Below are 26006 nucleotides of genomic sequence, written 5' to 3'. Positions count from 1 at the left end.
CCAAGCATTTGTTTTTTGGTAGCTTAACTCGACAGTACAGCAAGATGGGCAGGTGAGAGGTGTAGGATACAGAGCAGCAGGTAAACAAGGAACAGTTTCAAAAGGGCTCCTGGGTCCCTTCTGGGGAAGGAGAGGGCCATCTTGATTATGGTGAAAGGTGGTACAACCTGGTCTTGAGCCTGGGCTTGGAGTTTGGAGTGAATTCAAGACCAAGCTTCACGACCTATTAAGTGTGTAGCTTTGGACAAGCCAACATCAACAGCAACTTTCTAAATCCATCTTCAGACACTATAGCAGATGGTTGGGGTGGGGGGAGAAGGGCAGGGACAGAGTTGGGATTGAATGAAAAAATACACACATATCGCTAGCCTGACACATCACCACCCATTATACAATTTGTTCTCATTTGGGCTTACAAAAGTCACTCTGGGCCCAGGGTGCAAAATAAAATGGAGATGAACACCCACAAACACTCCTCCTTGGAAGTACAAAGCAAACCAAACACAAAGCTCAGGCAAGCCCCGAGGCAAGGTGCTTGAAAGTCCTCAGTGCCACACCACACTGTGCTAAACTTAGATGGCAGCGACAGGGCCAGCTCCTGTGCCCACTGAACTCGCTACAGGGGCTCTGGATACAAAGATTCACCTGCACATCTACTTGGCATCCGCAAGAGAAAGATCCAGCCGAGAGGTGCAGGAAGCCTGTTAGGGCCGCGTCTCAGTGTGATGTGCACCACTCCCAGATGACCATGAGCTCACCTGTGACAAGACACCTGTGACCACACACCTCAACCAGCTTTCCTAAAGTGCCACCGCTCCCTGCTGTAGAGCGGGCTTCCATCAGACACCCTTGTGCAATTCTTACAGGATAGCGCAGCTTCCCATCCAGATCTCACTAACCAGGGTTAAGTCCTCTGCTATGAGGATGCAGCCCTTACGGCTCAATCTACGGCAACCTCTGGTGATGGCACAGCGGACCACGAGAGTGGGTCTGAAATGTCTAGTACAGGAAACATCCGTGTGGATTTGAAAATCAGCTGGTCTTTGCACAGTATTTTTTCTTTTTTTAATTTTTTATTGTAAAGTCAGATATACAGAGAGGAGGAGAGTCAGAGAGGAATATCTTCCCTCCAATAATTCACTCCCCAAGTGATCGCAACGGCCAGTGCTGTGCTAATCTGAAGCCAGGAGCCAGGAACTTCCTCCAGGTCTCCCACGCAAGTGCAGGGTCCCAAGGCTTTGGGCCATTCTTGACTGCTTTCCCAGGCCACAAGCAGGGAGCTGGATGGGAAGCGGGGCTGCTGGGATTAGAACCGGCACCCACACGGGATCCTGGTGCGTTCAAGGCGAGGACTTTAGCCGCTAGGCCACAGCGTTGGGCCAGGCCCCTCCATAGTATTTTCCACAGACTTTCTCAATTTCCCTCATAGCAAGGAGAAAGACACCCTTTTGCACCGGCACTCTTTACTACAAATGCCACACACCGTACAACCCAGAACACAAAGTTCACCCAAGCGACAAGCACGTTCCTCTCTGGTGTCCTCCAAATGTTGAGCACGCCCCCGTCCGCTTACCACACAGTCGCATGTTCCAAATGGGGAATGGGTCTCTCAACGAGCAGCTCCAGCTTCCCCAGACACAAGATGCAAAGCAGAGAAACAAGGGACCAGCCTTTATCTGCACGCACTAAGTTGCTTTTATTAATCCAGAACGGCATGCTACAGATACTGTACAGCATGAACATTTATTCATTACAAAAATGGCTTCCAAACCATTAAAAATGAACTTGGAATAAGAGCATAAAACGGAACAGTAACATCACAACTGTTAGGAAACATTCAAAGTATTCACAAAAAATGTTATAGTTAGCATTTTTAATAAACCAGAGAAAATTGGAGACAGTTTTACAATCGCTTCATGTCAACTACAATGGCACGGAAGGAACAGGTCTCAGCTTTATACAGCATTTTGCAACATCAACATGCCTAGGTTTTTTTTTTTTATTTTTAAAGTTCGCTACCTACTTGTATGTAATATGCGTACATAGAAGTGGCAGCTGATTTTTCCTTTAAGAGTAATCTAATATACAGCATTTTGGCCCTTAAGAGTTTACACCTCTTCATTTAAAATGCTTTCTGGACAATCTGCTACCAAACACATTTTTGTTATAGGTGACATTAAAACTACATACAAATCTACCTATGTAACGTCACAGCAAAAACATGATGAACGAAAATTACATCATCAAAAAGAGGGAGAAAGCTAAAGTCACTGAGAATTTTGGCACATGAAGTTTTGCACACAGTCAGTCCATGTCCTAAGGGCCCAGAACATTTGACTGGCAGTTTTGAGGGGGACACGGGGCAGTTCCCACAGTTGCTCAGACAGCGTCGCTAAAATTCCCTCCACTACATTTTTCAAGTCTTGTTTGACAGAATGGCTTGTGGAAAGCAACTCTCGTTAATGCTACTGATCCTTTAATGCAGCTATTAATGTCCATTGGCGGCATCTGGGTGTCATACAGCAAAACAGAAATCCCCCCCCCAAAAAACAACAAACAAACCACACACAAACAAACCCCCAAACAAAAAAACCAAAAGTTCCAAAAGAGAAACGAAAAAAATATATATACACATTTTATATATAAACTTAAAAACCTTGTACAAATGAAGTGTTATATATAAGATGCTTATGCTAAGGGGAGGGGGGACTTTATACAGTTTCAAGAAAAAGGAAAACATATTTAAAAAGGAACGATGTACAGGTACGACAAGCAATTTCTAAAGCAATAAATACTACTGGTCCGACAGCGTTGGTGACTCATTCACTGTTGAGTGGCCTCTCCCCCACCCCCAAAAGGAGGACACCTGGAGCAAGGTACATGAACACATTTTAACCTTTTGTTTCTGTACATTTAAACAATAACAAGGAACATCACAATAAAGGTTGTTCCACATGGGGGGGAGGAAAAACAAAATAAGGTAATGGCACTGCAATCGTGCGCTTGTGGTGTAAAAACCAGATGTAAAATGATTGGTTCGCAAGCTCATATTTACTACAAATAATACAGAACCAACTCCTTCTGGAGGGCTGCTTCAATCGCTTCCTCTTTTTTTTTTCTTTGCGTTTTTTTCAATCAGTCTTTTAAAACTAAGCTATCCAAACTACATAACAGTTATGTATATATATATATATATATATATATTTTAAACGCTACAAAGACTTTCAACAGCTGTTGATAAAAATTTTGGTAGAATTATGAGGTTCTTCTCTCATCTACATATTTAAAAGGAGAAATTGAAATAAGAATGGGTCAAATATTGACCAATGAACTCGATAAACATCAACTCATGTAGCCACGTGGCACAAAATCAAAAGTACAAAACGAAACCTGTCGAGTGGGGCGGGGGGGGCGGGGAGCAAAACCATTGGAAGCACGGGACAAAGAAGCTCAAAGTTACTCTAACGACTTGGTGACAAGGGAGAGAGGCTGGGGCTGGGTCCCGGTCAACGAGCTGTGGGAATGTAAGGAAGATGTTGACGGCTGTGCGAGCGATGACGAGGGGACGACGGGTGGCTGCAAGGCGGCAGGTGGCAGGTCCAGAGCCCCGTTGGGACAGAGGGCGGAGGCCTTGCCGTGGGCGGCCTCGGCCAGCAGGAGCGCGGGCGGCGGAGGCATCATGGCCAGGTGCGCCAGGGGGTCGGGCTTCAGGGACAGCGAGAGCGGCTGAGTCTGTTCAGTCTGTGACTTGGCGTCTCGGGGAGGGGAGCCTAGCAGGTGCGGGGATGGGGGTGGCGAGTCTAGTAGGCTTCCATCTGAAGAGGGGGGGCTGAGGCAGCTGCCTTCACCTTGTATGTAGCGAACGCACTTTTTTTTTCTCCTAGAAACAGGGGGAAAGAGTTCTCTGTGAATACAGGGCAGAGATGCGAACGCGGAGTTATCTACAGCTCTAGGCCAAGTTCAAGTCCCTTAAAGGATGCCCCACATCACGGCATGCCCAGTGGCCTGGAACATTTAAAGTGGCATTGTCCATCTGAGCAGCCTGTTCTGGCAAACAAAATATGAAAGAATTCAAACTCTCTAACTGCTCCCCAGACATTCTCCTCCAGGTCCCTCCTCCCCGGCTCCACCCCTGCCCAGGTGTTAAGTTGGCAGACTAAAGGGACCTGGGCAGACTAAAGGCACCTGCAGACAGGTGCCATCAATTTGCCAGAAAGTGTCAAATCCCAATAGAGATGAACTGAGAAGTTTCTTGGTTCCTCTTCTGGCCTAGACACATACCCCCTCCTCCAATTCTCCCATCACACTGCCTTCCCCCTCCCCGCCCATCCCCAATGATTTGCGTGTGTTTCAAAGAGAAAGAGCTCCTTCCCCAACCACCTTTTATCAATAGGAAACTCTCAAAATTGCTGGCTGTGAAGCCCACACAGCTGAAGGCAGTGAGAGCGAGAGGCTTAAAGGTTTTCACCACCACCACCACCACCACCATGAGCCTGCTGGCGCCCAGAGAGCTTGCGGGCTTGTCTGTTCAGAACCGCACCAAATCAAGAGGTCAGAATCGGGGCGAGGGAGAAGGGAGGAGGAGGGGAAACGAAACTAAAACAAAAATGAACTCAAAAAACAGAAACCAAAAGAAAACCAAAAAAGAAAAGTAAAACCACCAAAAACAGGTAGAAGAGGATAAACAAAGGTGGGGGAGGGGGAAGAATAAGAAAAAACAGAAAAATGATCCAAAGGAACGAGAATAACTGGTTGTATGGCCTGCAGGATGTGGATTAAATTCAGATCCAAACTCAAGTTTTGGTTTTGGCTTTTTTTTTGAGGGGGGAGGAAGGATATTGGGGGCTTGCCCTCCCGTACCCCACAGGTGAGAGGGTTTGGAAGGAGAGACATGGGAATGGGTTGATGGGGGCACCCTGCCCTTGTTACTATGCTGAGGCTGACTCTCAAAGGGAGGGGACAAAGAAGAAATGCCAGGGCATCTCTCGGGGACCTCCCTGGTTTGGGATTGCTGTGAGTGCTGTTGGAACCACCAAGACTCATCTTATACCATATACGCAGAATCTGCTGTGGTGCACCACCCATTTATGTAAGAAACACGAACGAGGGTTTCAGAGCCTCCCTTGCCGATCGTGAAGGGACAAGGTCAGGGAAAAGCCACTCAAACAAATGAGCATGGGACCTCAGAGCTTCTCCTGCCATCACTCCTAGTCTGATGGGGTTGCCTTTGGTAGGAAGGTGATCCTGGGCTTGACCCCATTAATGCCATAAAAATCATGCAGATCCTGGGAACATGCCCATCTAAGGACCCTGAGGACACAGTCTGGGAGCACGGCTGGCAGCGAGCCCATCTGAGAATAGGCGAGTCAGAGAGCTGGCCAGCTTCTGACCCCTGGAGAAGACAGAGACACTGCCTCCGGGAAGGCCCCCTGCAGTCACCTGATGGCCGCTCTTGGAAAGGAAGGGGTTGTGCAGAGTTCTCCTTCTCTCTCCTGTGACTGCCTTGGTGCCCGGGGCATGGACTGGGCAAGATGGCAGGAGGGGAGAGTAGGGGAAGGAAGAGGGGGAAGGGAACATGCTTGGTCCTCCCTTGCAGAGGCTAAGACCTGTTGGGGTGAAGGCCTCAAGGGGGCCTCTGGCCCCCCTGGTTCAGAAGGAACTCAAGGGGGGGCAGGGGGCAGCCTCTTCTCACCCTCAAATGGGGCAGCAGTCCTTTCTGTGCTTGGGACAGATTAAAGAAGACCAAGCCTTCTGCTCCTACCCCAGAAACCAAGATAAATAATGAAGGCTCTCAAGAGTTTTAAACCACCTTAGCCTGCAGATCAAAACATGCTCCAAAAACTAGGATGTCCATGCACTGTAATGATGGGGCAGGGATGGGGGAGGGCGTATGCACAACCAAGAAAGCAATGGGTGAGAAGAGAGAGGACAGGAACGGGAGAAAAGAGATGGGGGAAGGGCACACACACGGGGAGACAAGGGGACGACAATACCAAGCAGCACGTCTCATGCTATGTGAGCGCAGAGCAAAGGAGGGTGGGAAAACAGCCTGGTGGGCTCCGAACAGAGTCTAGCTTCAATGTCCTGTAATGCAGCACCTGTGGCAATCCAGGTGGTGAGCCAGGAGCCCCAACTGGCCAGGAGCATCTCCTGAGCTAGGGGGCATGTTATACCCGGGACAGAGACTGAAGACAGAACCCAGCACTTCCCGTCCTATGGGTGATAGGCAGTTGGAACATACGTTTCTGACAGTCAGAAAATGCCCGGGCTTGCACCTTGCCTGCTGTCTTTCTTTTTCAAAAGCACATTTTGTCTTACTGATTTTAGCATGAAGCCAGACATGGCCGGGGCAAAGGTCAAGGTGGGAAGGGACAGGTAACTTCTGGTACAAAACTCTGCCTCGTGTCACCGCCTTGTCACTGGGCTCCTCCTCCAGGGCAGGGGAGCGGTTACTCAGAACCTGCATTCTTAGCCGCTACAGGTTTCTTCTGAACTCCCTTGTCCATTTTGGACCAGTGCCTTTAAAGGCCAGTGGAAATGCACATTCCAGCACCTTGACGATATGAAAACCTATGGGGGAGAATATGGTCAATGGAACATTCTTAGGGTGCTGTGGCTGGAAAGCAAACTGGGGAACCCCTGAGGATTCTTACGGCATTGATAAGGCTGCCGGAAGTCAGCTCCCTCCGCCAAGCTGCATGGAGGTAACTATTTCCCCAGACACAAAGTGGCTATAATGGCTTGGGCTTGGCAACCTTCCCCCGCAAACCCCCTCCTTAAATATTAAGAAGATTCTGGTTCTAGAGCAAGACACCACCACACCCGTGGGACACTTCTTCCGGTCAATGTCAGCAGTAACTTCCAGAAAAGGGGGGTGGGTGGCGGGGTGGGAAGGAAGCCACAAGACTCGCAGCATTCACTCCCAAAACAACTGGAGTCACAGAGCAGCTCTCACTCCCACGAGCAGAACCAACCCACCAGGGCGCCTCAGCCAGCCTCACAGGGAACTGGTGGGCACCTGGACGGGGGATAAGTCCTCTCCTGTGAGTGGTCCCTGTGGCGAGCTACCCACCTGCCACAGCAGGAGTCGGGACAGCAGGCCACTGGGCACGTAGAAAATGCTGACATAGCCACTGTCTGCAGAAACAGAGCAGTCTGGCTCGTGCTAAGGAACCCCCTGCATGGCCTTCATCAACTTGATCACAAAACTCCCTTCCACTATCCAGAGAAGGCTCTTGGGGGGCAGGGCAGGGGATGACTGTGCTCGAAGACATCTGTCACACATCCTTGGGAACTCCGCCATCCCACACAGGGACTGCGATGTTCCTCCCTGCTCTTCGTGTCCACCAAAGACCTCGGGTCCCTCACTCCACAGGCAGGGGGCCGCCTGTAGTGGTCCCCCTCCAAAAAGACCCTAGAGCCCTGTCTGTCCTACGGCTCTGGCGTGGTGAAGGCAGGGCATGTCACCAATCCCTCGTGCTAGCATCAGAGAGGGAGGGCGGAGACACAGGAGACTCGGGGGCATGCACGTGATGGGATGAACATCTGATCTAATGTCTAGACACGGAGCACATGGCAAAGGCATGGAGCAGAGGGACACGTGACAAGGGAGGTTTTACAAACAGGGAAGCGTGTCTGGGGGTGTTGAGATACCTACCATCATAATATTCCAAATTCAAAGACTGCTTGTATCAGAACAAAGAAACAACAAAATTTAACCAAAGGTGGTCATTAAAGGAGAGGAAATGGAATGGGATTACTAGGGGGATTCCCTCCACCAAGAAGGCAGTATCTACACCTTCCCAGAGTGGAAGGAAACCTATGGTGGAACACGGCTGCTTACATGGGACGCTTCTGAGTGTTCTGATTGGATGTGGAACCCATGCTCTCTATACACACACACACACAGATGCATGTGTGCGTGTGTTTATCTGTATGTGAGTATATAAGTGTGTGGGTTTCTAGCGCTGCAGGCCTAGCAATACTGCAATGGGTGACTGCTTGCAGCCCTTCAAAGCTGGTGCATGCCATTCAATGCCACGCTTCTTTTTCAGCACTGTAAAACAAGGTTGGCTAACCAAGCTCCTCTGACCAGACACGTGTGTGGTTTTTAAACATGATGCACATCTGAAGAGGAGGAGGAGGAGGAGGGAAGAAAAAATAAATAAATAAAGGCTGCCCCAGAGCACTTCTCCGAGTGACATGACTCCATGTGCAGGGGAATGCTGTCGCTGCCAACCTTGCGCTTGCTTACTCAGCCCCTGGGCAAGGGCGGCCCTCGACGCTCAGGCTGTGGGCCACCGAGCTGCTCACGGGACGGGGGCCAGCGCCTGTCCTCTGTCCACTAAGGCCATGATCTCAGTCCCACCACCAGGGGTACATTATTCCAAAGATTAGGGGGGGAGCTGGGGGCGTAACTGCAGGGGAGAGAGAGAAGCGAAAGCTGGGGCCACAGGGAAGGACATGGCATAAAATCAGCGAGGGAATCTTTAATAAGAGTTAGGATCATTAGTCATTGATGCCAGTGAGGGAAGCAGATGGGAGCAAGGTCAAATCGAATGGTCACACGCTAAGGCAACGGAAGGACAGAAGGCTGATTTCCCAGAGGCCTCGCAGTGGAAGTATACCTGCATGGCTTGCACCATAAAGTCTGTCTGTCAAGCCCGAACAGTGCCCGACACTTCTTTGGAGTATTTGCATCTGTTAGCATAAGGTAAACACAAAAAAATACAACACAATGGTGGGTTGTGCGAGCTCAGTTGGACGTGAACTCTCAGCTACGGCTGACTTCTCTTCTATATCTCCTCGGCTCTACACGGTAACCATCCCCTCACCGAGCACATGAAAGGGGGAGAGCTGCTAGGAGTCAAACGCAAAACAAAACAGAACAAAATAAAACGAGAAAACACGCACACAAGAAAACAACAATCAGAAACCAAACATCAACAATGAAAAACAAAACAACAAAACCAAAACCAAAAAAACCCAAAATAATCATCATCATAATAATAACCTAAAAAACAAAAAAACAAACCAAAACCAAAAACCAGAAAGAGTAGAGAAGGGAAGAAGGTGACGTCAGTTGCTTCTACCTAGGCCAGGAGGACCGTCCTGGGCTGTCCCAGGAAGGGGGTGGGGGGTTGGCAGGCAACATTCCCCGGGAGAGGGCGCTGGCGGGGGCTCGCTGGCACTCCCCCGGGAGGCACGGACGATGCTGTTTTACAGTGGCATTTTGGCAGCAGCAGTGGGAGCAGAAGCACATCCCTTACAGAGCCCGTCTGCTCGGCAGTGTCCCACTCCCTCGTGTCTCCTAAGATCCACACACAGAGCTACAAAGCAACAGGCCAGAGAGGGGGAAGGGATGGCAGAGACCAGCTGCAAATCAGCACAGCGCATCTGGGAGCTATACACACCTGCAAGGGCCGCACCAGTTATTCTGTTGATCAAGGCCAAAGCGCGCTCGGCATTTCTTAGGAGCGCTCAGGTCTGAATGAGTTCAAGAGAGAAGCGAGCAGAGGTGGGAGAGAGGGAGAGGGGGAGAGAGAGAGAGAGAGAGAGAGAGAGAGAGGAGGAGAGAGGGAGGGAGGGGGGAGAGAGAGATACAAATAAGAAAAAATAAAAAAAATAAAAAAGGGAATAAATCAATGACCTGGTTACTAATTTGCAAAATATTGACGTTCTTTTTTTTAAACTTTCTTTAATAAAAAAAAAAAGGTAAAAATCACATTCTTATTAAACTTGTGAAATTAGCTGTTGCAAATAAAGCTGCAGTATCCCTTCTTTAAGGACTGTCTTTAGATTCGACTTGAGTTGACAAAGGGAAGTTAAAATACTGAAGAACTTGTCATTAATTTTTATCACTTACTTTTGCTTTCCCCCTTTTTTTTCTCTCTCTCAATTTATTTTTCGTATAGAAGAAAATAAAGCGGAGGGAATTAAGTTTGTAACATGCTCTTTTCTTCTCAGATTACAATAGTTTTTAAAAAAGAAAAAAAAACCAAACTACAAATAAAAACAGAACAAAATGAAACAGAAAGAAATAAAGAAAGAAAAGGGTTGTGGTACTGGGATATTGCAGCTTTTGGACTGTCCATCTTTTCTGTATTATCCCTTTTCATTAATGTTAAGAGAGGAACAGATGAGGATAGCACGGCTGTGTGGATGAGCTGTTAGTGGGGAGTTCACAGCAGCAGGTACGCAGGCACAGTCAGTATAATGCTAGTGGATTTGCAAATTATGAGCAGAAAAGCAAAAGGAAGGAAAATAAAACTAAAATAACAAAAAGCAAAGGAAAAAATAATCATACTGCGGATGCATGCTAGCGTGAGAAAACTTAGTGGGAGCGATGAAAAAATGCCATTAGATTAAGGAGGTTTATTACTGAATTCCTTCCATTGGCGTAGATTTTTTTTTTTTACCAGTCTCTTTTAAAGAAATACTGCATATTCAATTTGCACAGTTAGTTCAACTCTAAATCACTGTCATCACTGCTTAAACAACTTTTATGGGAAAAATAAATAAATAAACGAAACGAAAGTAACAACTTAAAAAAAAAAACAACCAAAGCAACTGAAAAAAAAAAATCTACTGAAACATACAAAACCGTGTAGATGGTCATTTTAAATAATGTTTAAATGTCATACGTGTTTAATGTTAATAAAACTATCATGGCAAGAAAAATTAAAAAACAGTTTATCAACTATTTTAATGACTCAAAATGACATTAGCACCTGTAATCGGAGGAAGTGAAAGGCAAGGATTTAGGAAACATTCGCTGTGTTCTGAAAAAAAAGAACAAATTATACAAAGCCTTCAAAATGGTTGTTTGATTGTCAAAGCCTGGTCTGAGATTGCCTATGCAGTATTTCTAATTTCCTCTACAGAATGACAAACCTCCTTAATTTAAATATGGGGTGCAATTTACCACTGTAAAGGCATGCATCAGAACATTCAGGAACAGCCCGTTAATATCAAACACTCACACATACCCCCTCCTGCACCCCTAAGCCCCCTTCTCACCCCTTCTCAGACACATTCAAAACAAGCAGACTGAATCAACCCAGCCTAGGCATGCCTACCGCTGGCTCTCCAGTTACAGGCTTTGCAGAAGTTATTTAAAAACACATTCCACTAGAATTACAATGTGCTTTTCATGCAACAATGAATGTTACTAGCTTTAAAAGGGCAGTCATGAAGCAATTAATTAAAATGCATAAACAAACAAACAAACAAGGCTGGCTAAGATGGGCTCCCCCACAATGTCCTGGCCTTGAATGTCTACTGCCTGCCCCAGATGGGTGCCTAAGGTCAGGGAGCAGTCCTCAGCCCACTTCACCTTCCTCTGTCCTGAGTCACTTACCATTGGTCTCTCCCGGCTGTTTGTCCCTTTTCCTCTTCTTCTTCTTCCCCTAGGGGAACAGATGAAATAGGCAATTATTTCAAGAAAGGCACCAGGACGGGGACCACCATGCAGTCATTTCCATCCACATCCACCCTCACAGTCTGTCTGACCTCTAACCCTTCAATGCACATGCTCTTGAGCTGGGCTCAAGCTGGACATGAACAGGTACCTTCATGGCGTGAAGCCAGTGAACAAGGAAAGGCTCATCCACGCACAGGTCTCTGGCCATTCTCAAACCTGACCAGGGCATCCACTCCCACAAACGGGAAGGAAGAGGGAAAGCAGGAGAGAAGGAGTTGGGGAGGTGTGGGGACAGCGTTGGCAGCATCCTGGGGGTCTGCCTCGGAAAACAGGTGCACACAGCCATGGGCCCCCGGTGGGGAGAGCCACTCAGCCTGTGCCACTTGACTAGCCACCTGCCCCTCTTCCATGGGAAGGGAAGAAAAGCTTTGGGTGGGTTTCTTACAGAGCTCTAGTGCAGGCCTGGCTTTTAAAATGCAAAGACAGTAGAGTTGAACTAGGAAGCATCTGGGTTGCTGGCACATCTGCTGTGTAGAAGATACTGGTGCAGGGATGGCCCCTCCACTCTCATCTCACACAGATGCTACTTTGCGGACAGTGGGCTACCTCGTGATAAAACCATCAAGAGCTCACTGAGAAAATGTCATCGAGATGCACCTGCCAAACCTCACAGCCAACTCACCTGCAACACACTTGGCACACCTAACCAACCTGCAACTGTGCCATCAAGCACACAGTCCGTTTTATAATAGTGTTGACTGGGTCAGGTTGTATTTGGGGTATTTTATGGAGAGCGATGGAACATTTGCCTGGTTCTATTAACCACTGTAAAGTTGGAAAACTCAGAGGCTTGAGCATCCAAAGCTGAAGGCGGGGGGCATCTGTGTAAGGAGCAATGGTGATTTGTGGAGCACGCCCACACTGCAAGGCTCACCTGTGAGTGTGCTACACAGACTGGCTCCTTTCCTCCAGCCTGCAATCTAGTCAACTATGACTATTCCCATTTCACAGACTGCTCAACTGGCACAGGAAGCCAGGTAACTTTCCTGGTCCTGCACAGAACTCAAGCAGTCTTAGCTGATGAATGAATGCTTGGTCCTCTAAACTGTATCCCCAGCCACCTTGAAAAGCAGAGAGGCACACAGAGAGATCTTCCGTCTCCCTATTCATTCCCCAGATGCTGACAACAGCTGGGGCTGGGCCAGACAGAAGTCACAAACCTGGAACCAACCTGTGTCTCCTACAGGTGTGGCAGGGACCCAAGTACTTGAGCTACCAACTGCTGCTCCCCAAGGTGCACCTTAGCAGGAAGCTGGGACTGGAAGCTGAGTCAGGACTCCAGACCAGGTGCTCCATTAGAGGATGCACAGGTCCCTAACGCTGTAATTTTTTTTTAATTAAAAAATTATTGTCCTTGATATGGTTCTGTAGGTACAGGCCTTCGCCTGAAGAGTCTTACAGCAAGCCAAGATCAGCATCAAAGAGAAAAGGTTCCTAGTAGCTACAACACTTGAGAATGGGCTGGCTCCATAGGAACCTTCAGCAGGAGGATGTCACAGAGCCCTTGCTCCATCCGGGGCCTAGAACACCTGAATAGTAACTTTGTTCACATGCTTCTGTTTGGATATGCTCCTTGGTACATCATTTCTTTGGTTAAATGCATTTTTTATTTACTTCAAAGGCAGAGCTACAGAAAGAAGGAGCAGATAGAGTGTGTGTGTACAAAACGGGGGAGGTGAAAGTGGCAGGAGGGAGAAAGAGAGAGAGAGAGAGAGACAGACAGACAAATCTTCCATCTGCCATCTCACTCCCCTAATGGCCACAAGAGTTGGGGCTGAGCCAGGCCAAAGCCAGGAACTTTAGGGCTCTTCGGGGTCTCCCATGTGGGTGCAGGGGCCCAAGCACTTGGGTCATCTTCTGCTACTTTCCTAGGCCATTCATGAACAGAGATACAACCTGCTACACTCCAACACCAGCCTCATGAAGGAGCTTTCAGTGCCTTGTCATGAGGCCTGAGTCTCATGAGCCTGCAGCACTTTGTTTTCATGTGTGTGGCTCCTCCATGCCAGGAGCCAAGTGCTGCCTGGCTGGCTCGGGGCAGGCATGAGGGCCTTCTAGTCTCGGGTGATTCAGATAGCTCAAGTGGAAGCTCAACTGGGCAGAGCGCGCCCAGGACCCAGGGCTGTCGGCAGCTACACACACCAAAAGGGCACACACTGGTTGCCCTTTTTTAGTCCTTGCTATCTATTTGGAAGGCACCCAGAGGCTCCCTTGTCCATGGGAAGCCACAGGTGGCTGAACAAAGTACTATTTAGACACAAAGCTCCTGGAGAACAGAGACAAGTGGTAGCAGAAAGAAGAGAGGAAGAATAGTTCCCCCAAGTTTGTGAATATGGGGATGAGTCCTAAGGGAGGTAGACACCCCACTGCCTGTCCACCAAAAACTAAAGAAAGGCGGGACCTTGGAGCAGGTGTTTTAGACTGGTGGGTTAAGAAACCTGTGTCCTGTATTGGTGTGCCTGGAACTGAGCCATAACTCCAGTTCCCAACTTCAGCTTCCTGCTAGTGCAGACCCTGGGAGGCCAATTACAGCTCAAATAATTAATTTTTGCCACTTGCATGGCAGACCTGAGTGTGCAGCCGCTGGCTTTGGCTCTAGCCCAACTCCAGCCATGATAGCATCTGGGAGCGAACCAGGGGATGGACGCTCTGGCTGCTGCAGTTACTCAAGACCCAAATGGGACTGTTTTACTTAAATTTTGCTTCTGTTCCCACTTGGCTAGAAGAGCAGGATGTGGAAAAGGTCAGGAGTCAACTCAGGAGGAATTTTCCAAAAACCCTATATGGACTTAACAACAACCAATTATTATCTGAATTCCCATGTTGAGTTGCATAACAACAAATACTAACAGGTTTCCACCACAGTCAAATCCACAAAAGCCTCAATTCTTTGATTCTTGCCCTCCTCCCCCCACCCCCGACTGCTTTCTGGGACACAGAAGGAAGGAGGGAGGGAATGTGTGTTCACACACAGGTGCAACAGGTTCTTCTCAAAGGAACATTCTAACACCAGATAAACTTCTACCACATCTATATGCTCAAGTCTCACGAGTCCCTTCGCGACGCCACCAAGCTACCTTTGGAACAGAAAACGGAGCCAAAGTCACAGCGGGTGCCCTGCAGACCCTGACTTCACAGGATGCCTCCGGTGACACTCTGTCTAAATGGCTTTCAGGCAGGGCCAAAACGGCTTTCTTTTATGGCTCCCACAAAGCCAGGCCTGTGTATTGGTGGCACTTCCACCCTGCACAACTCCAGGGGGCACCATTCATACAGAGTGCAGAACAAATGGTGTGCATCCTCTACAGCTGTGCCATGTGTGCCCTGCATGGCTGTCTGTGAAGGCTCCTTGACTGACCCCTGGGCTTGCACTAAGGCAAGAGGGGATGGGCAGGCTCCCTTCACAAAATCCAATGCCATCTTGTTAAAAATTTGGGCAAAGCAAGAAGTATGTCATTCCTCTCAAGGACTTGAGTTCGCGGGCAAAGGCAGGACAAGAAGGGATAGAGGTGCCCAGAAAACAGCAGGTTTATGGCAGGAGAAATGTGGGAGTCAGAACACGGGCAATCCTACTGTCTTCAAAAAGCTAGGAAAGGAACTTGGGCAAAGCCTGCAGCCAACACAGTGTTCACCAACACAAACCATTCTCTACCCCTGTAGGACCCACACCTGTTTCTTCTGTCTTTCCAAAGGGCAACGTCCTCTGGCTGTTTCCAGGGGTATTTTCATCATGCCCCTCTCTGGATGAACTGGGCTGCCAACTTCTGTGTCATATAGCACAAGACAACACCTTTGTTTTTCTTCTTCTGAAAGGTGCAGGCCCTGCCAGAAGTCTTATGAAGAAGGAAACTCCTTCCTTCCACCTGTAACCCCTAGCCTTCCTGCTGAGGCCACTCCACACTGCCAACAGGCTTGGGGAACCTCATTTGGAATTCAAGTTTGTCCAGGTCAATCTTATAGCCCCATCTCTTCTAAAACGTGAGCAAGCAGGAATGGACAACACCAAATTCATGCCATAGGTCCCAAGCTGGAACACTGGACCCCAGCCTCCTCTCTCTTCCTTGAATAACTGACACGTGCTGACAGCACCAACTGGAAGCCAAGGTGAGATGCTGTAGTTGGGGTACGGGCAGGCTGCGGACAGTCTCAGAGGCAGGCAGGACTGAAGGGTGCAGAGGCCTGGTTCGGGTGGGCAGTGACCCTGCTCTCTGTCCACACAGACACATACAACATCTCTGAGACAAAAGTTCTACGGAGAATGATCCACCTACATAGTTATCCCGTGCGGACCAGCCTGGGTAGAGCTGCATGTGAAGCTGTCGCTCCTTCCGGGCCAGCTCGTAGTATTTCGCTTGTTCTTCTCTGGACAGAGCGTGCCACTGCAGGGGACAGTGGGGCATGGGGAGAGAAAGAGGTGCAACAACATCACAACCTACACCACAGTGGTAAGGACCACAAATGATGCTTCCCCTCAGCCAGGTCCCTCCGGGAGGTGGCAGTCTGCACTTCCTGTGAGCTGGCAGGGCGGGTCCTGGTCATCTGTGTGGCTTTGCCCCCTATGGTCTGTGCCGTGGCGGGGAGGAGAGGACGCAGCCTGAATCGGGGATGACCAGTCAAGGACTCCAAGGAAATGGGGACAGAAACATCTTTGCCCTGGGGGCCCACAGCCTCCTGGGCTGTCCTTGGGCTTCTCTTCCAAGGAAGGGGTCACCTACCCTCCGCCCCAGGATCTGGTTGATGGCCGCGCTTTCTTTCAATGTGCACTCGGCAACGACCTTGGCTCTCATCTCCTTCATGTACAACATGAATGCATTAAGAGGCTTCTTTATGTGGGGCTTCTTCTTCTCTTCTTCCTTCTTGGAGTCCTGATGCTTTCTGCAGAAGAGGCCCAACAGACAGACAGCCCTGTCAACCACCCCGAAGCCTCACTCCCACTCTTCTCCCCTTTCCCCTGCCCCCCATCCTCACCCCCAAAATGGATGAAAACTAGCATGGGTGTGTGTGTGTGGCAGGGTGAGGGTGGAGGCAGAAAGCTTTGCAATCATTTCCTCAAGCGTCAGAAGCGCCAAGGTTTCCCAAGGCAGAGGGGAGGGTGTACTGGTGCTGGCCCCACCTCAGCACTCATAGGAGGCAGCCAGCAATGTTGTGACTTCTAGCTGAGCAACTGCAAGTTCAGGTACAAACAGACTTCTAGTCTAAGCCACGGTGGTAATAGCCAGCAAGACCCACCACCAAGTCCTTCATATTCCTGATCAGGGAGCCCGTGGGTCTCATGGGAACAGTGATTGCTGATGTCAGGCCACGCAAGGCCAGCCCCAGGCACAGCACCAGCAGCCCATGGCCTGAAGTCCCTTGTCCGGAGCTGGCTGCCCACCATGCCTCCTAGGAAAGCAGGCCCAAGGGTGGCACTTACGAGCTGTGGAGTGAGCCGACGTCACTCTGGGAGGATTCCTGTTTGACTGTTGGTGTGACTATGGCTGGGTGGGGAATGCCAGTGGTGTGTAGAGTGTGATGTGGTGGGACCATGTGGGGAGGGAACCTGGAAGACAGAAAGCTGTGTAAATCGTCAGAATCAAAATGAATGAATGAGGAGGGATGTGTACACACAATTCAAAAAAAAAAAAAAAAAAAAACCAGCACGTGGCGCTCACATGAAAGTAACCCAAGGCATATGAAACCTGTCGGCATTAATTAGCAATAAATTAAACATAATGATTCTTATAATGTCATTAAAGCCAATGTTCTCCTTCATTATTGCTACTGACATGAAACATTACGATTTTTACCATCTTTAGCAAGAGACAAATTCAACTGATGTACTTGGGCGGAAAGGCGGGCTTGGACTACCTGCTGGAGCCCCACGTCCACGAGTGTTGGGAAGATGATTAGAAGACAGTTTCCCATGCCCTAGTCAGCTCTGGGGTGGAAGGGAAAATCCTGGGCTGCCCATTGACAGTTACATGAAATATTAATGTGGCTGACCTAGGCCCATGTATCCCGACGGTGCTGTGTGTGGCTCCTCAGGGTGACGGCATGCAATGGAAGGTGTTGTTTTTCTCCTGTTGCTGAGCCCATTGCTGGACAGGAATGGGAGATGGTGAGGCAGAACCATGCGGGGAAATGCGAGTATTTTCCCATTTGGTTCCCATCCTGAATCCAGTTTTTTTTACGTAAGTTTGTTTTACCATGGGGAACGATCTGAAAACCACACTCAACCAAGCTTTAAATCCTGCCTCATATGTCCTTTCTCCCAAGTCATATTTATTTAATACGCATCATGTAAAAGACTTCTCTATGAGAAGCAAGGTGGTAAAAGGAAGAAACGATACTGGCACTGTTCTTCAGGCCTTGAACTCGCATTTCCAAACCATGCAAATTAGTCGGGATAAAAAGAGCTAATTTCACACAATTCTTGGCCCATCTGGAACACAAAGACAACTGGAACGGAACAAATAGCTTCCAGAATTTGGGAAAGTCTTGGGAGTCACCTGACTTGCACTGGGCTTGCAGAACCATCACTCTTACAGGCAGGTGCACCACCCAAGGGAGGGTGCACACCAAAAGAGCTGAATGCACAAGAGACCACAATGCTGCCTCCTCTCCCAGCCTGGCCCAGTCACCGGGGTCAGCATCAGAGGAACCTGCAGCCTGACAGCTGCTACTTTTCTTTCTTTTTCTTTTGTTAAGATTTTCTTCTTTGTTTTGAAAGAGTGATAGAACAAGAGATATTCCATCTGTTGCTTCACTCCTCAGATGATTGCAATGGTCAGGAATGAACCAGGAGCTTCAGCTGGATTCCCATGTGGGTAGCAGAGCCCTGAGTCCTTGAGCCATCTTCCACTGCTTTCCCAGACATATTAGTATGGAGCTGGTTCAAAGTGCAGCAGCCAGGACAGGCACCAGTGCTATCATGGGATGCTAGCCAGGATTGCTACGCCAAAACACTGGCTTCAACTTTTTTTGCCATGAGGGGGAGAGGAAGGTGGTTAAAGATTTCTTTATTTTGAAAGTCAAAGTTACAGAGAGAGAAGGAAAAACAGACAGTAAGAGCATTTTCTTAATCTAAACCAAAATGGTCCAACACACCATCCATCTAAGAAATGGCAACCTGCTTTGCGCTCGATGGTTTTTTCTGGTGGGAACTCAGGGTTCTAATGAGGTTTTATCAAGACAATCATTTCAAACAGAATCCCATTTTCATTAAAATTTAAAGTTATTATGAGGTAGAGTATGATCATTTGCTACAATGTGCAAGGAACATCGGACGGTGAGCATTCCCACTGCCTTAATCCCTGTGCTGGGGAACACTTTGCTCTTCTGGTTTCTTGCACAATTGGCTAAGGAACATGCTATGGTCACTCTCCCTGGCACAGCAGCACTTCTTCCTCTCCTCAAACCAGATGTCCGTGTCCCAACAAGTCCTCTATACCCTCCCTGCACCTTTCCCAGCCCCTGATAATCCCCCCTTCAACTCTGCGCACTTCTGGGGGCCTCAGGAGGCATCTGTGCCCACAAGTTTCTTTCCAGTGTGGACTGAAGGTAGTTTTCCTTTTAGCCAATGACACCAACACTCACTCAGTTCACAACATTAAATTGAAGCACCGAGTTTACACAGACCAACAGAGCACAAACAGGACAAGGAGCACTACCCATTTCCAAGTGGGGCCCAGAGCCACAGCCTGCCCCTGCCTAGCGCCTTCACAACTCCAACTGACGACAGTGACTGGATTCTTTAATAAGAACCGTGCAAGATGCTCAGAAAGGAGGAGAAAGGGTGAGAGACAGGTGGGGAATAAATCTAAAAGCTGACCTTTTTTCCTCAATGAAATCTGGAAAAGCAAGAGCTTCAGAGGCACCTGGGCTGCCAGGTGACGCCCTGCCCCTTTGCACAGCTCAGAGGCCTCAGAGAAAACCCAGGCCAAGGCCATGTGCTCCTGGAAGGCGTTGGCTGGGGGGCTGGGTGGAGTGGCAGCTCTTGTGCGGTTTAAAGGCTTGACAGTCCTCAAATACAGGTACTCCATGTTGCAGAATGAGCGATGGATACAGGTGGGAGAAGGAGATGCAGGGAGTGATGGAAATGTGTGTGTGTCTGTCTGTACCCACTTGAACATTTGTACATGCCAAATGCCACAGGCAGACAGCACAAGGGCAACACGCTCCGGGCGGGGGACAATCTTCCAGCAGAGCCACACAGATGCAAGACTTCCCACTCCCTGGCCTGTACTGGGGAAAGCGGGTGGGCAAGGATGTGTGGCAGAGGAAGAAGAGAATGTGGTAGGTGTGCCTCTGCCTCAGAAATCCCTCGCTGCAGACAACTACTTTTGCGAAATGTAATAAACACCCTAAAAATTCTAAGCAGCTCATTAGGTACCCCCGTCTGCTTTTATGGCTCGGAGCCAGAATATAATGATGAACCTTAACTTGTTAAGGACAACTAATTTTTGTTTCTGGCTGTCTCGGGGGCTTCTCTGGTGCTCACTCTCCCTCTCCTTCACTGTTGACACATTTCTGTTAACTGCATGTCATCTGCCGGCCTTGATTTTATGCACAAGCAGTAGGATGCATTTTCCTGTGCAACAATCTGGCTTTGAGTTGCATTGGGTTTGTCATTATTCTCTCATTTTCCCCCTTGCACTTGTAACATTTCATCTCTCCCTGCCTTATTTTTTGTGAGCCACGGTGCACCCACATTATGGTTTATACATGATCTCGCTCCCTTTGAAGCCGGCAGATTTCAGAGCCCGCTCTCGTCGGGAGAAGAGCCTTGCACCAATTTAGCAGGCTGAGGGCCCGGAGCTCCGACATCTCAATCTAAAGGGGGTCACAGGGTGGCACAAGTGAGTGTCAGCGAGAGCTGTTTAATTGCCAATCTAGGCTTCTCCATGGTGTTTAAAGTATAATGACCCATCACTTAATTCTGAGAAGTCCTGGCCCTGCTGCTGAATAGAATGAATATCAAAGGGTGTTCTGGAACAGGGCAAGCTGCCTACATTTGCTGTAACTGCCATAAGTATAATAGACCCATACTTCTGTCGTACCATTACCACAATAATGTATTTAATTTGCTGTATACGCTTTTTAACTAGCTACCTTTCATAAGGCCTACCTGGGGAATCGGCCGCCTGGCCCCTCCCCTGCCACACACCTCAATCCCCTAACCTTTCTTCTTCCCATGGCTGCTTTCCTTTCCGTCACCTCCTGCTCACCTAGGAACCGCCTGCTCACCTCCTAATGATAATTCAATCGATAAGCTTAACCCCCCAATCCCTATCCTGCGATTACTTTACCACTTTTAACCTCTAGAACGCACCGAATAAACAAACCTGACAAATAATCGGGTGCAACCCAGCGATGTCGGGGTGAAGGGGAGGCTGGGAGGAGTGGGCCGTGGACTACCAGCTGCCCGGAGTGGAGCCGGCTCTCCTCCCAGGAGACCCCTCCTCCTTTCCCGGGCTCGGCGAGGTTGTGCTGACGTTACGTAATGGGCAGAACCAGGGAACGTAGCATTTTTCCGCCTAACTTGTACTGGTGAGGATTATGAGATGCAGACAACGTACCACATGTAGGACATGGATCTTTCTAATTATATGACATCCATGGCATGATCACAAATGCCAGATATGTCACATTTCCTTTTATCTTAACGGAAGCAATTCCTATTCTTTCTCCCACCAAAAGTCACTGCTTTGCATCTTGGCCCATCTTTCCAACCTGCTCTCTGGTTTTGGCTTTCCATGTTGCCCACAAAGATTGGGGGTAGCATCCCTGCCTTGTAATGCATGCTAATTTAATTATGGGCCATCATCAAAATGGATTGGCTGTTTCAGCCCATCAGGAAAGTCTAAACCTCCACCGATTTAATTAACTTGACTGAAAATCAGATGAACAGAAAATAAAACTATCATTAGGAGCAATTAGTGACTACTTAAACATACTGCTGCCAACCAGTTTGCAAATAAACTAGCAGTCGCTGAAAAATTAGCCAGAATTAATTAGGGGGAGGAAACGAGAACACGGGGATGTGTGTGCAGGCCACACATGTACTCATACTGACGGCTTTCAATAAAAGCACACATGAATGGAGACGCACACATGATCTTTCGTTTAAATGTTCAAAGACACAGAGCCGCACAGGCCAACACAATAGCCACCAGCCCCACGTGACTAGTCCAAATTGAGATGTGCTGGGTCAGATTATGAAAAATAGAAGAAAAAAAAAAGACCGCGAATCCTTGGTAATAGTTGGATGGTGATGATGTCGAAGCAGTATTTTGGTTTACAGTTCTGGCCTGAGTATAAGAATGTGCCACTATGAATAATTTCACTATTAAACTGGGGGGAAAAAAAGGCCACTATAAAATTCAAACTTCCCCATGTGGCTCCCATCACGCATGTCTCTACTGAAAGGTCGTACGCGGAGGGGGTACGGAGGGAATTGGCAAACAGAAAATGGCCTTTGTTTTGACTTTGAGTCAGAAACTAAGCTTGAAAAGGCCAATCATCTACGCTCAGACTCCTCTTTGTGTAATAATAAAACGATCTCCATTCTTTCCTTTCTCACCAGTATAGGACACAACAGAGAAATGACACTTTTGAAAGCACTCCATGCCTCGACAGCTTCTTCCTGCCACCTTAATTTCTTAAAATATGCTGTTCTATTGAGGGACTCAAAACACCTCGACCCAGAAAGACATCGCTTACCTTGAGAGCTCAGGGCAATGTGTGAGTCTTTTCCAGGAATAAAGCTTAGTGTCACATGGGCTCTAGTGCCCTTCTTAGAACTAAACATGGCCTTAGCTCCCAGGTGGCCCCACAGCCATCAGAACACTAGAGAAGTTACTAGCAGTCCTGGGCCTCAGAACTCACCTGGACATAGAAGCATTGACGGTCAGAGCTGTGGGGTAGGGGTGTCTGAACCCTCCTGTCGTGATGGGGTACACAGGTTGACCTTGCCTACAAAGAAGGGGTACAAAGTCAGAGACAGGATACAAGGACTGGAGGAGTGGGGGGACAAGAAAAGGAAGAAAAGGGAAAAGTTCTCTCTGCATAGTAAGCTTTATTCTCATTTGATCAGAACAAAAATCTTGGGGATTGTACAGGAAGGATCAAAGGGAAGAAACACAGAACAATTTGAATGCCATAAATCTGATAGGAATGGCTAATTAAATTTTATAACCTCTGCTTATGTCAATAGAGACCCTCTCCCCAAGCTGAAACTAGGTGTTTTGTTGTAATAATTAAAGGCGAAGTCTCGCTTGCTTTAATGGAGCCATCACACTAATTGAGGGCTACACATCCAAAGGAAAACAATAATGAATGTAAATTTATACCAAAATAAAGTACAGTGAATCAAAGGACTTCAGTTGCGCTTTGGGCCTCTTTCGGTATTTAGATCTCGGTGAGAAAACATTAAATTAACAGAGCTTAATTTGTAGCCTTTTGTCAAATTAACAAGTGTTGACAAGAGTTACCGGGGGGAGCGTCCCCAAGAAGAATTGTGGGTAACCAATAGACAATCACACCTCATTACAATAATTAAAAAATACAGCAACATGCAAAATAGCATCCTCATGAAAGACACACAACTTTCCCTGACAGAGAATTGTCTGACTTGCTTCTTTCTTTTCATCTGGCCTTCAGACCATCCCCAGAAGCTGACTGGGGCAAATGGTGACTGCAGCAGAATGGCCCCAACTGGCTAAGAAGAAATGGGGTTACAAGTTTACATGCTTGTCTTCCACAACACCCCCCCCCAAAAAAAAATTGAAGACAAAGAAATGGAAACTATATTCGGGGTTGGTACCGAGCAGCAAGAGTTCATGCTTTCTAGTTTGTCTAACAATACAGCACAGGCTCGAGTGCAAGGTGGAGAATGAAGGGCAGGAGAAGACTTGAACTAGTCTAAAAGAGAAGCTCAGAGCCAAGAGAGAAAGCCCATGATCCTCCCTCCACACTCCGACTGTGGAGTGCTCCCAGCACATTGCTGTGTGATGTCTACAGCAGAAACTGCTAACAAAAAATAGGATCCTTCAAAAAGTGGACCGAAAATGAAATTCCAAGTTTATTTTGGTGTGAGCAATTCTGTAATCCACACATTGGTTTTGCATATACATGTTTTCCATGAACTTTAGGAAGGCCTCTTGTGCACACACAGTAACATACAACCAGGAAATACTGCATGCTGTATCAGGTATACACGCACACACACACACTACATGTAAACACTATTAGAGGTCTTCCTACTCTGATTTTAAAATATACATAGTTTAAAAAAAAGTTATACAAGGCAAAAAAAAAAAAAAAAAAAGGATCCAATCGCTTCCAAGAACCAGGGCTAACATGTGGAGGGGCCTCTCAGGCCAGGCCTCCAGCAGCCCAATGGCCAGCCTGCACGCTTAGGGAAAACACTGCCCCTCAGGACACCCTCCGCCCATCCTGGGTCTCCTCCACAGACACAACCTCCCACTGTGCTCTCCGTCCTTACAGGGCGATGACCACCTTGGAGTTGGAGCTCACCCTGCACCTGGATTTCAACATGAGCCAGCTAGGCTGTTCCTCCTCCCACTCCCTGTTGTCTAATACATAATACTTCCAAGGCAGGCCTCAGATGCCTCAACCTAATGACCTGACTCCAGTGTGGGTTGCCCCGGCAGAACACCCATGATGAGCTTCCCTGAGTGGGAGCCCTCTGCAGACTCCTAATATACTTGAAGGATGCTTTCATCCACCTGGACTTTGGGGACCCAGGTTCAAGATGTTCAATGAAGAGTCCGTCTCCTATATGAGTGACCTGAATGGGATTTGCTTGGCCTGCATTCCCACAAAATACTCCAATAGCACCTTCCCCACATCTCGCCTGCGAGGGGTTCCTTACCTTCCCCATTCTCAACACACACACACACACACACACACGAATATACATGCACAGAGTAAATAATAAGCATGCCCATGTAAAAAAACAAAAAGGAAATTTAAAAAGTGGAACTCCTTACTGTGGTACTAACCATCCGAGCGGATGGGGGATCTGTCCTACAGTGCCGGGCGAGAGCGGGTAATACGGAGATATATCTGGAGGGTGCGGAGGCCGGGGGATTCCTACAACAGGAAAACAACATGGTTAGCTACAAGAGGAAGAGCAGGAAAGAGCCACAGTAGGGGTACGGAAACAGGACAAGAATGAAGACAGGCATCCCTTCTAGAATCCCAGCACTTGCTTCTTTCATGATGATAGCGCTCCAAGTTCTTGCCAAGATCTCCCTTGTGCCCCCCATGCCCACCCATAGTTGCAAAGAGAAGTTTCTCAGTCTTGATAGTCTGGGACACGTTGCCAGGCAAGCTCAGATCAGAAAAATGGCATCCAGGCTATTGTGTGTGATGATTCAAAGTTACAAAAAATACCAGGTAAAGGACTTGGCTCACAGTCGGTGGTCATCTAACACTGGATTCTCCTGGGCCCTTAGAACCCGTGCCTTCCTGAACCTTCAGGAAGTTCTAGAACTAGGAGCTTGGGGAAGACCATTCTCACCAAGGTGACTCTTCCCATCATTTACAAGGTTGAGCGGGGGGAACCGACCACAGGCCACCTGGCACTCTGTCTGGGACAAAGGCAGGGAGAGGTTGGAGACCTAGCACCCTCAATTCTGCGCCCTCCTTCCCTGGGAACTGGGGCACCTGCCGAGCAGGTGCTGAGTACCTGCCATGGGTTCCCATGGTATGTGCCCCTTCCTCACCCCACCTGCCAGGCTGGGAGACCCAGGGACCTCCATGGTCCTGGGAGGACAGCGAAGGCCACCTGCCACTTTGAGGCTGGACCACAACCTCAAAGGCCCCTCTCTACAGATTGGGATTGGAAGGGTAGATTTTAGCTGGCCAGGGAGAAGAACTCACAGAGAGGAACCCATCCACCGCACTGGAGTCGGAAGTGAGGGGCATGACATCCCAGAACCGAAACGGTTCCTGGATGAAAATGATTTCATTAAAAAAAAAAAAAAAAGAATGCATTCTGGAAGTTTTTAATTTGTAAATTAAGTCTCCCTGGGTGACATTTTCACACAGACATTTCTTTCTCTCCATTACAAAAACCAAACAGATTAGCTCGGGCTAGGACCCTACACCAAGCCATTTGCACACTTGAAAGAATGTTCGGTAGAAGAAAAGTAAACAGAGCGCAGACGTTAATCATATGTTTTACGATAACCATTTAAAAGCTATTCCCTGTACTGCCATTATTTAAATGAGACGCTGGGTTGCCATTCATTTGCAGAGCCCAGGCTGGCTGGCAGCCTCCTCCAGCCCTGTGAGCGCCAGGCTGGGGCCTGTTTCAGCACCGAGGGAGCTTGGCCCGGAGGCCAGGGAGGACCTGCTCCTAGGTAGCTTCCTGCAGGGACCAAGTAGGCCACTTCTCTGGGCTCATGACAAAGTCACGTCCCTGGCCAGCTAAAATCTACCCTTCCAATCCCAATCTGTGGAGAGGGGCCTTTGAGGTTGTGGTCCAGCCTCAAAGTGGCAGGTGGCCTTCGCTGTC

The 26006-nt window shown here is 48.3% G+C and overlaps 1 protein-coding gene across 50 annotated transcripts in view; it reads right to left on the bottom strand.

Annotated features, from left to right (window-relative positions):
• Window positions 1-1671: 1671 nt before the first annotated feature.
• The window catches only part of TCF7L2 (transcription factor 7 like 2), a 181868-nt gene continuing 157533 nt past the window's right edge, over window positions 1672-26006 (bottom strand). For 3 of the 50 annotated variants that reach the window (XM_058671286.1, XM_004579817.2, XM_004579814.2), the window contains 9 exons: window positions 24475-24577; window positions 22349-22435; window positions 16896-17021; window positions 16198-16357; window positions 15754-15861; window positions 11360-11408; window positions 10731-10781; window positions 9414-9486; window positions 1672-3880 (listed from right to left, as the gene is read on the bottom strand). In XM_058671286.1, coding sequence (XP_058527269.1) covers window positions 3457-3880; window positions 9414-9486; window positions 10731-10781; window positions 11360-11408; window positions 15754-15861; window positions 16198-16357; window positions 16896-17021; window positions 22349-22435; window positions 24475-24577 — 1181 coding nt within the window. In that variant the 3' untranslated portion in view covers window positions 1672-3456. Of the gene's footprint in view, window positions 3881-8626; window positions 8701-9409; window positions 9487-10730; window positions 10782-11359; window positions 11409-15753; window positions 15862-16197; window positions 16358-16895; window positions 17037-22348; window positions 22436-24474; window positions 24578-26006 lie in introns of those variants that run through there. The other 47 variants (XM_058671288.1, XM_058671295.1, XM_058671290.1 and 44 more) reach the window with 27 other exon arrangements.

Source organism: Ochotona princeps, chromosome 13 (assembly GCF_030435755.1).
Source record: "Ochotona princeps isolate mOchPri1 chromosome 13, mOchPri1.hap1, whole genome shotgun sequence".
Taxonomy (NCBI): Eukaryota; Metazoa; Chordata; class Mammalia; order Lagomorpha; family Ochotonidae; genus Ochotona; species Ochotona princeps.
The sequence above is the reverse complement of the archived record's forward strand: the minus strand, read 5'-3'. Positions and strand labels throughout refer to the sequence as shown.